Genomic DNA, 11,475 nt, shown 5'->3' with positions numbered 1-11,475 from the left:
TTCGGAGCAGATTCACCCTAGGGTCATTTGAACCGTTACATCCAGCCAAGTAGCCCACCCGAAGTTTTTTGATATTGGCTGAACATCAGCCGAGTTACTGAGTTATCCCGAATAGCTTAGTACAAGTGCTAATGGAACCTGACAGTATCTCCAAAATTACCACACTAAAATCACATGCCATGACACCAAACTTCTACAGTAGAATATGGTCTGTACTCGCAAAACGATGCATTTGGAAGTTTGTACATAGTCCAGGAGTTTATTATTATCAACACAAGCCTAATAGCTTCTCTGTTGCTAAAGCTGCGTCGACGTCAATTCCTTGATCTGGGAGCTTCAAAGTAAGATGAGGGTTGATCTACTACTGTAGACAACAAATCAAGGCTGTTCAATTTCTCCATTGATTAAAATAAATTCACAACTCTACAACATAAAAATTCATAAAAAATCATGTAGAATATAGCATATACTTTGTTGTCTACAGTAGTAGATCAACCCTCATCTTTCTTTGAAGCTCCCAGATCAAGGAAGTGACGTCGACGCAGCAGAGAAGCTATTAGGCTTGTGTTGATAATAATGAACTCCTGGACTATGTACAAACTTCAAAATGCATCGTTTTGTGAGTACAGACCATATTTGTACTACTGTAGAAGTTTGGTGTCATGGCATGTGATTTTAGTGTGGTAATTTTGGAGATACTGCCAGGTTCCATTAACCCTTGTACGAAGCTATTCGGGATAACTCAGTAACTCAGCTGATGTTCAGCCAATATCGGAAAAACTTCGGGTGGGCTACTTGGCTGGATGTCACGGTTCAAATGACCCTAGGGTGAATCTACTCCGAACTATCACTTTAACACCATGGATCAAATATATGTACCTCATAATATCTTCATAACCTACCCTTATGTATTTCTTGGGCTCAACAGCCCTGCAGAAAGTAGTGTGCCTGTGATTAGGAATAGCATCGATACTCAACTGTCATCATGAAGTCATTGAGTTTCCAACTTTCAATTTTGAAAATTTCCATTTTATTCCTATAAATTCCAAATTGAAAAATTCCTGGAATTTTGCAACCCTATGTTTGATGTTCACTGCATGCGAGGAACATCCTCTTCCGCTAAATCTAGCTGTTTTATCTTTATCTTCACTACGTATTAATGTGTAGAAATAAATGTAACATACAGAAGCTACCGTGTTGCCTTTTGTGCTTTAATATAAAAGTTATTGTACTTATTCAATTAAGGCCCTGCTGCAAGTAGAATTAAGGATAATCCTTCTCTCAGGTGCAGCTTTTTTCATCAGTGTGGATCAGGCAAGGAAAGAAAGTACACCTCAGTTGTTTCCTGTTAGATCACTGATGCCTCCAAGTAAGGTTTTTTTTACAATTTATAACTGTACTCCAGCTAACCTAATATCTTTCCCATGTCAACAGGCTGCCCCAAGTCCACACAAGTCACGCCCAAATGCATCCTCTGTAAAATGGGTGGAGCAAAAACACCTCCGAGTACTTTGATCGTACTTGCCTTAATGCTAACTCTGAATTGGAACAGTACTTGGGCTGCGACTGATGACATTTTATAAGTACACAAGTACAGATAAGCACGCGTTTTGAGAATCGGCCTTAGTCTTTTCCCATCTATGCTACATTTGTCGGTTTTAGCCAAACCAAACAAAACCTAAGCAGACAACAATGGCTGTAAGCTCAGGTAACAGGAGAGTATTTTTTTACAAGAATACACCAGGTCTCTGGTCCCAATGCACAACACGATGTGACGTGTTTCTCAACACGTGTACTTGTCTGTATTTGTGTACTTATAAAACGTCATTAGTCGCAGCTCAAGTTCAAGGGGAAAAAAAGGTGACTACCATCTGTTTAATTTGAAGCATTTATCTCTTGTTTTTGTCATTCGCTCACTAAAAACAAACTACTACTCGACCACTGCCACATTCTGCAATTTCTTCCTGCCAATGGTCGCATTACAAGCACTCATATTGCCGCAGGAGATATAGACATTATTAAAATTGGTTATTAATTTGTAATGTGTCTAAAATGAAAATACATCCAGACAGTGCGCTGCTGACTATATTACGAACTTGCCAAGTATTGTTAGATGGCCATATCCTCACATTTTGTACACCAAACAACCACAAAGTAACATTAAATAAGCGAGAAAAAAAAGGGATGTGTGGTTGTTAAAAAGATATTTGACCACCCACAAAACATCCAAAAAGGCACAACACAAAAAAAATTAAAAAAACAATCCTAGGGGGGCTTTTTCTCCTTGCCGTTGGGGCCATCTAAATCTCGATCCGCCCATGCACTGTTCAAACAAGAGATGACGTCACTCTCTCGCTCTCTCTCCATACTTATATAAATACATGTAAGTGCAGAAATGAAACCGCCACAGCCGATAAGCACCATTAGATACACCTGCTGACAGGAGGGCGACGGACACACGCTTACCGGAAGCTATAGAGCTAAAGTGTTCAGCTCTTAGCACGGGGAGTTACGTTAGGTTACGATTTAGGCAGCATTTCCAGTCCATATAACCGATCCGATGAGAGTTGTCCCACCATAAGGACAGGTAAGACCCACACTTACCTGTTCACAAACTGTAAAACCGTTTTCTATATGTGTATCTGGACACGTGCAGACTGTCGTGTTATGTTTGTATATGACTTCCGCTTTTGTTTTTTCTTTAATTCACACCCCAAAGAGATGCGTAACAAAATTCCAACTGGATCACAAGATACATTAGTGTATTACATAGTGTATTCCCATTGTTTCAAAACATATTGTCAGTGAGGAAAAAGGTCCCCTCCAGGCATGGCTATCTTAAATCTTATATCTTTAAATACAAATCCTGTGCAAAAAAAATGTGGAGTAGGTGCTCATTTAGCTGTTGTTGAAAAGAACTTTATTTAAGAGCTGGACATTCTGGCTTTGTAAAACAGACCTAAAACTATATAAATGGTTGTAATAAATGGTTACATAAAGAGGAGAGAATTATACAGTCTGAATGTCTAAAACAAATACCTGAACAAACCTAAAAAAGCAAATGGGTCTGCTGGGAAAAGAGTTTCTACATACATTAAAGGTAACATAATGTAAAAATCCCCTAATTTCTTTTCCTGGTAGCATATTTTAGGATGTCTGAAGTACTGGAAAAGTGTAAAACTCCCTAAAAAAACAACTATGGAATTTCGTTTTAGTTCCCCTTTGTTTGAAAGTTCCTCATGTGATGAGTCATTCTAATCTTCATTACAAAATTTAAAGTCCAGCTGAACTTATTCAAGCTCTTTTATTTATTGAAGTCACTCCTTAAGATGACTCCCCTCCCTCTGCTAAGATCCACCCCGCTGGACAGATGAAGCCATCTTCTGGTGGAAATGTTCTGCTGTTGGCTGTACTGAGGACATGACTTTGTTGTCTGAAGTTTTCTAGTTGAACGGTTCCGTTCTGTAACTCAGACAACCCGCAGCTGTGTGGATGAGGTGTGTTTTCAACACAACACCGGTCCTCTCCTCACTGTCGTTGCTACATTGAAAGGGTTGTGCTCTGCTCTCGGGTCTGTTAACATTACATCATCGCCATGTTTCTGATAAAGATGTAGGTCTCCAAGTACAAATATTTAAGTAGGTTAAAAAACGTTCCCTGAAGCTCAACCTTTAGGGAAACTTTGGGCAACTTTCCCTAAAGACTTCAACCTGTGTTACTTCTCTGAAGGCCACAGACTAACACAGATTCTTCTTCTGTGGTGTCAGGGGAGGCAAGATGGAGACTTTCAGCCTATGGGCCTTTCTTCCTCCGATGTTCACCGTGTGCACGGCTGTTGGACTCTGGATTGTGTAAGTTCCCACATATTTTACTTTATGTGCTAAAAAGAGACAATCTAATGCAGTCATGCTGTGTTTTATTCAAACATAGGAGTATCAGTGTGAAGCTGCTGTGGCAGGAGGCTACAAAGATGCACATAACGGCTACAAATAAACAAAAAGCAACAAAAAAAATACACGTTTAAAAGTATTAAAAAAAAAAACTACAAAAATATGTGAAAGCCTTTATGATTGCAGCAAGAGAGAAACAGCTTTGAAGAAGCAAAACAGCTACAAAGGCAAAAAAAAAAAGCAGACATAAGAGGTGAAAAAACTGTAGAAAAAGCATAAAACAGCTAAAAAACAAACTCTAAATTTCTGTAAAGAGGCTCATATTTACTACAAAGACCAGAGGTCCGTTTCACGAAGCAGGTTTAGTGAAAACTTTGAGTTGGTTAACCTAGCCTGGCTGACGCGTCCACAATCTCGATGAGATGGTGGTCTGGGAACTAGGTGTGCATTTTCTCGTATTTGAGGCGTGGTTTACGAATGCCTGGAGCCGTTTATTGGGCGCTACGAATGTCTATCAAATGACGTCAGGTTCTTCCCATGCTGCTTTGCGCGCGATTAATAGCCAATTGTATCACTTATACCAGATGACGACAGAAATTCGACGAGGAAGAAGAAAAAAAAGTAAAATAAAAGTAAACTTGCGCTCTAAGCTACTTAAATTAACAACAAAGTAGGCCTATATGCTATATTCTACATGAATTTTTATGTTGTAGAGTTGTGAATTTATTTTATCAATGGAGAAATTGAGCAGCCTTGCTTTGTTGTCTACACTAGTAGATCAACCCTCATCTTACTTTGAAGCTCCCAGCTCCCAGAAGTGACGTCGACGCAGCTTTAGCTGCAGAGAAGCTATCAGCAGAGAGTCTCTATTATGAGGAGAGGGAAAACTGGCGGCTATTTCCGGGTGGTACTGCACTCTAGGGGCGCCAACGAAGCAGTGCAGAGCACGCCGAACTCTATGGTGGTACTATGAAATCCACCTTAGATGCAGCCATTGCTTTGGATATAATTTTTTATATTTTTTCATTTTAATTTTCCTAAAGGCAGGATAAATTATCCTTTCAAACGGCACTTGGTTTGATTTTTTTAGACGCACTAGATTTGTTTAAAATACACATTTATTGTCAGTATTGCATCCCGAGTGACGTCACGCATGTGGCATCACTTTACGGCATCACTTTACGGCATGGTCAGTCCTAGCGCTGAGCTAGCAGAGAGGGGTTAGCTCAAATAGTTACAGATTTCAGCACAGCCCTTTTACATACTCTCTGACTAGCCTCTGGTTTAGCTTTGGTTGTTGTTAGCAGCACCAGGTTAGCACTCTGGCACAGTGGACGAGTGCCGTAAAGCAGCCGGTCGTAATCTGCCGTGCGTCCTTCAGATTCCGTTAGCAAAATGCTAGCGGAGACTGACTCGCAAATGCCAGACCTGTAAGAAAACAGAAAGATACAACTCCCAGGTTATTGTACTTTTGATATAAATCTACATCCCTCTGTCAGAAATCACAGTAATATTTTCAGGTTTCAGTCGCTAGCGGGGACATTTTTTGAGTTATTAGCGCCAGCCCTATGGAAAATGGTCATTCTGCACTCGCTCGCCAGCGCCCACAGAGAAAATCAACTGAACTGCAGCCAAATTTTTTATAACGGGGTGAATAGGAAGTGGAACGGCTGTCTGTAAAAGGGCTGTGCTATCAGGCTTGTGTTGATGATAATAATAAACTCTTGGACTATGTACAAACTTCCAAATGCATCCTTTTGTGAGTACAGACCATATTTGTACTACTGTAGAAGTTTGGTGTCATGACATGTGATTTTAGTGTGGTAATTTTGGAGATACTGCCAGGGTCCGTTAGCGCTTGTACGAAGCTATTCGGGATAACTCAGTAACTCAGCTGATGTTCAGCCAATATCGGAAAAACTTCGGGTGGGCTACTTGGCTGGATGTCACGGTTCAAATGACCCTAGGGTGAATCTACTCCGAAACACTTTCTAAGGCTGCATCGAACGGTAACGTTGTGTCCGCTGTCATGTTGAATTAACACTCTACAAGCTTCGGTGTAGCGCATAGACGTCGTCATCGTCTTACTGCCCCCCCCGTTCTGTGATTGGTTCCCAAACTCTGGCAAAAATAAGGGCGGTGGTTTCCAGGCTGACTTTGCAGTGAGAATGAAATCGAGCGCAAAGCAGCATGGGATTTCCCAGGCTATGGTTAACCCTGAAATGAGGGAAACTCTGAGTTTTCCGTTTCACAAAGGGAGGTAACTCAAACCAGAGAAAGAGGGGTAACTCTAGCCTGTTTCACAAAGAGAGGTAACTTAACCTCACGGTCAGTTACCAGAGTAACAGACTCTCTGAACCTAACCTGGTCAGGACCAGGTTTTATTCAAGAAACCTTGAGTTTCTCTCTGTCTCCGCCCTCTTTCAGCCACACACGCCATTTGATTTCCTCATTCATTCAGTCAGCAGAACGAGTTCTTCTACTTCTAGAAGTCCTTTAGGCACAGTAGGAGACGACTTTTTCTACGAACATGGCATGTCCGTTTGACAACGATCCCGTGGATGAAGGTGCAGCATTATTGCACAGAGAATTAAATATTCGTCGGAGATGGTTATCAGAGAGATAGATGTTTTTGCATTTACAGACCGTTAGAGGTGGTGGTGCTGGGCCACCACCAGCATATAGATATATAGCATATAGATGAGAAGACATTTATGTGCGTGAAAACAGCATTATGTTGGGGATAAAACAACTGCACAGTGAAATAGCCACTTAATATTTACTTTACAGTGTAAAACATGATCAAAATGAGCCTCCATGCCGAGGTCTCACCTGTTTGAACAATGTTTTTATATTTCATCTTAAACTGCTGCCAAGTGTGCTTCTCCCCCGCGAGATTGCACCTAAATGAAATAAATGAATGGGTTACCATTCAAGCAGTTTCCCTGTAATATTATTGGGATTGCAAAGGACTACATTTAAACTTACACTTTTGCAACTTACGCGGTGTTGCACGTCTTTCTAAAAACGTGTTGAAACTCGCCGTATGAGCGCATTAAGATTTCCAATTCGAGGTTGGTGAAAAACGTAGCCCCTCCTCTTCCCCGTTGCCATGGTGACTCGTCAAATCGGGGCTCCATTGATGCTGGCTTTTTAAAGTTGTGGCGCACACGCACAACTCAAGGTGAACTTACTCAGAGTTGATTAACCTCACTCAAATCAGCGTTTCTGGAACCAAAAACTCAGAGTTTTCTGTCTCAGAGTAGATCAACTTAGAGGTCAGGAATAGACTCAGAGTATGTTGAACCTGCTTTGTGAAACGGACCCCTGAACTACCATAAAGACAGAAAACAACCACCACAAAGGTGCAACAAAATGTACGCAAGTCAGTTGTCAACAGAGTCAAAAGGACTGCAAAGATGAACAAAAACAACCGAGGTATGATGACTGTTTTCAGTTGGTCAGATTTTCAAATTCTGATTAGAACAACATTTCAGACCACCTGACAAAGTGATTTAAATCTGATGTCCAATAACCAGACGTTAGTTGTATTTTTATGTTCAGGTTTTCTAAATTTTATCAGGATCTAAATGACAACGCCACGAGACACAGAATGACTTCAGCTATAACTCTTTTATATGCACTTGTCAAACCAAAATGCAACCCAAAGTGCTTTAAAGGTCTAGAAATAATATTAAAAATCTGCAGGAAGCAATAGACTTTATAAAATACAAAAGAACCAACAAAAGAGTTAAAAGTTATGAAAGACACTAAACTGCGACGCCATCGGCTGTAGTTCTTGGACATATCCGAGTAATGATTTATGGATATCTGGGTCAAAACTTCCTGTTCTAGGCCTGGGTTATTGTTTGAATAAATTAAATTAGTTAATTCATCAATAATACTATTACTTATGATACAAAAAAGCTAATAAGAATTTAAATTGTTGCCAGACTGTTGCTGATTATTTTGAGTTTCTGTTCCTGAAAATGTGCTCAGGATCTTTTGCTTTCCATACCTCACGCTGTGGAAGATCGTAAACAAAAAAAAAATGTTTTAATTACTGCAATAGTTGCAATGTGAAATAAATTGGTATTATGCTTTAATTTAGAGATACAATAATACTTCCATACAAAACAATTAGATCTACAAATTTAATTGAAAATTAAACCACAATAAGAAAATAGGAGTATTAACACTTTCTCGTAAACCAGAAAGTTCACGTCCATGGCTCACAGATTCTGCATGATTATATTCAGACATGTTTTTATCATAGAGATCATAAAGTCTCAAAATAATTGAAGGTAAATTTAGAGAATAATGCTTCAAAACAGCTTCAAAGACACAAAAATAATAGTTTTCTGTAGGAGAGCCTGGATCCTCTCCCCCCTCTCTGTTTCCAGCTCACATTATCGCCACACCAGGTGATGCTGCAGCATATTTTTACTCCTCATTATTAATATTTAGTTTTCTTTCTGTGTTTTTTTTTTTGCACGTAAACAGATACTTTGTGGCTGTTTACAATGAGACCGTAACACCCCTGACTTCACAGCACAGGTATGAATTATCCTCCATTATGTTCTGTAGATCGTGTTTCGATTTCTGTCTGGATTAATCTAATTTTATATTTCTTCTAGGGGGAAAAATGGAACCCTATATCCTCCCTACATAAGGTGCACACCTTTATATCACCTTTATTCATATTTAATACCAGCAAACACTAATTTCCTCTCTTTTCTTTTTGCAGCATCGCAGGCAACTTTCCACCAGCCAGCTGCATCTTCAGCGAGGTCATGAACCTGGCAGCGTTTCTGGGTAATGGAAGTGATTCACCACAACAATTCAGTTCTTATAAAAAATCCAGATGTTAGAACAGTTAGATCAAAGCATGATGTAAAGCTCCCATCTTTCTTTGAGTAAAATCCTAAATAATTAAATGGTTTAGATGTGATTAAAGTGCTTAAGAAAGATGGGACTCTGTCCCAGACATTATGCAGGGAGCTTCAGGAACTACTTTCAGTGGCGGATTGATCCACTTTTGGTCCTTTAGTTAGAAACAGTGGGAATAAAGAGTATCTTCTGCATGTAAATTGTAATAATCTAGTTATAATGTGCTCCTGAGGGGTTATTTTTGTTGGCTTTCTGTTTCAGGGGTCATCATCGGCATCCTCAGATTCCTTCAGCTGTATCACAGAATAGACAAAGCTTGGCTGAACTTTGTCAGTATGTTGGCTTTCCTTTTTGGCTGCTTTGGGATGACAATCGTAGGAAACTTCCAGGTAACACCACTTCTGTTGAATGAACAGACTCCTGATTGAGACGTCAGTTCGCTCACTTTTTGTTTTTGTTTTTTTTTCTAGTTATTTGCTATGGGAACGCTTCACGACTTTGGCACCTTGATGACGTTTGGGCTGGGTATACTTTACTGCTGGATGCAGTCGTATATCACCCTGAGAGTTAACTTGAAGAACGAGGGGAGGAATGTCGCCGTCGCTCGTTTCCTGTTGTCTGCGTCCATCACCCTCTGCTTGATACTCAAATACTGTATCCTTTTAACTATGAGTAGCTCGAAAGATTGGATTAGGTTTTATACGAAGGTGTTCTGTGGCGTGGATGTTATTTCCGTCCGGTTCTGTCGGTGAATCTTGTATGATATGACCCCAGATTAACGCCCGACCAGCCCTTAACTCCCCCTGTGCAGCCTTCATCATGATCTCCCACATGCACGCCGCTCGATGCCAGTGGGCTCTGGTCATGTTGTTCCTCATCTTCATCGGCACTTTAGGCATCGAGTTTCGCCACTGCCACTTCGAGATGGCGTTCAAAGATACCAGAAGGCGTTGCACCAGCGAGAGAGAGACATCCGAAGTGTTCAGAGACGAGCCGGACCAGCTATAGGATGATTAGACACGTTTGTGTGTCACTTTCTGCGTTGAGGAAAACGACATCGCGGCATGTTGTTTGCATGTTTCACACATTTATCGGCAGCATCTAAAAGCTGCGTTTTATTTCTACTTTATGTATTTTTAATTGGTGAAAAAGTTCCTGATTTTGACAATTTCATCAAGAATATATATTTTTTTAAACCTTGCAAATGATTTTTTTCAGTATATGAACATTATGATGCATGCATTTGGTATCAATACCCAAACCAGCCTCAATAAAACTACAGAAGAATCTGTTTTTGTGGTGTTATAATTTGATCAACTTTGAGTTTCCAGGTTAAGTCGCTCATAGACGGCAAATTTGATTGAATTATATGATATTTTTAAACACTTTTACTTCATAAGCATTTAGCTTATGCTGCATTCATTCAAACCACCAAGTCAAGATGAGTTGAAGCGGAGACGTCTAAGATGCAGAGCAGGAACAAAATGGAGAAAAAGGAAAAAGTTTAGTGAAGGAGGAGGATTACAGTGATGGTAACAGATGGTGCAATTCTGGACATGTTACTAAGGAGGAGAGTCTGTGCACCTCAGATGTGGAACTGTTTGAATTTCTGTCCATGTTGTCTGCAGAGAGGGTTCACCTGTGTTAACCTGCCAGTGCTGTGGGTGACATCATCAGCTAAGTTGTTGCCAAGCTACAAAAACAGCCAACACACTGATGGCGACCTCTGAAAATTTCTTCTTCTTCTTCTTCTCTGCTACACTTCAACTTTATACATGTTTGTCAGCCGATTTTTGGCAATTAATAAAGTGTTATTGAATTTAAATGTAGGGCTGGGCAACGATTAAAATGTTTAATCTAATTCATCACATGATTTCCCTGATTAATCATGATTAATCGCATTTGTACGCAAAATCCAAAAATTAATTCAAAAGTAGTGTATAGCTTTTAGCATTTAGTTTTATTTTAAATGTGCTGCCATATGACTGAAAGTGTCATAACATTTTCTGTGCAAACACACTTTTAACATCAGCATTTTTATGTAGAAGCCTCGCTCCACTGTCTGTTTCCTTGAATGACTTGCTGCTATCAGTTGTGTGTTTTGCCTTTAAGTGATATTTTAGACTGGAACTACTACGCTGAGAAGATAATTCAACTTGGCAGTGTTTACAGATGACTTTGGTTCTGTTGACTCCGCCGTCTGGAAGAACTCTAAAATGAAAATGGCGTAAATGGAGTAAAAGTTCCGTACCCTTCTCCATGTTTGGTGGATACTTTCTTTTCCGGTTCCGCAGCAGACCGCAACAGACTTTTACAAAATAAAACCCTGTGAGCAACAGACTTTTACAATAATGAAAAAATGAAAATAAAACATTTTAAAATATTTCTGTATGACCGGTGTCAGAGTTTGGTCCGCATTGCCGGCAGTAAGTCGGACATGTTTCCTGTGAGGGTTGGACTCCGTCAGGGCTGCCCTTTGTCACCGATTCTGTTCATAATTTTTATGGACAGAATTTCTAGGCGCAGCCAGGGCGTTGAGGGGGTCCGGTTTGGCGACCTCAGAATCGGGTCTCTGCTTTTTGCGGACGATGTGGTTCTGTTGGCGTCGTCGGGCCGTGACCTTCAGCTCTCACTGGAGCGGTTCGCAGCCGAGTGTGAAGCGGCTGGGATGACCATCAGCACCTCCAAATCCGAG

At 40.3% G+C, this 11,475-nt stretch overlaps 1 protein-coding gene across 1 annotated transcript; it reads left to right on the top strand.

Moving 5' to 3' along the window:
* The first annotated feature begins 2,355 nt into the window (after window positions 1-2,355).
* On the top strand, window positions 2,356-10,067 carry tmem150c (transmembrane protein 150C). The gene is made up of 8 exons (XM_075456427.1): window positions 2,356-2,587; window positions 3,768-3,851; window positions 8,394-8,447; window positions 8,528-8,563; window positions 8,638-8,705; window positions 9,042-9,169; window positions 9,251-9,434; window positions 9,592-10,067. The coding sequence occupies exons 2-8, from the start codon at window positions 3,778-3,780 to the stop codon at window positions 9,786-9,788; spliced, it is 741 nt and encodes a 246-aa protein (XP_075312542.1). The 5' UTR covers window positions 2,356-2,587; window positions 3,768-3,777; the 3' UTR covers window positions 9,789-10,067.
* The last annotated feature ends 1,408 nt before the right edge of the window (window positions 10,068-11,475 follow it).

This window comes from Odontesthes bonariensis, chromosome 22 (assembly GCF_027942865.1).
Source record: "Odontesthes bonariensis isolate fOdoBon6 chromosome 22, fOdoBon6.hap1, whole genome shotgun sequence".
In the NCBI taxonomy this organism is placed as follows: Eukaryota; Metazoa; Chordata; class Actinopteri; order Atheriniformes; family Atherinopsidae; genus Odontesthes; species Odontesthes bonariensis.
This window is presented reverse-complemented; position numbering and strand designations above follow the sequence as displayed.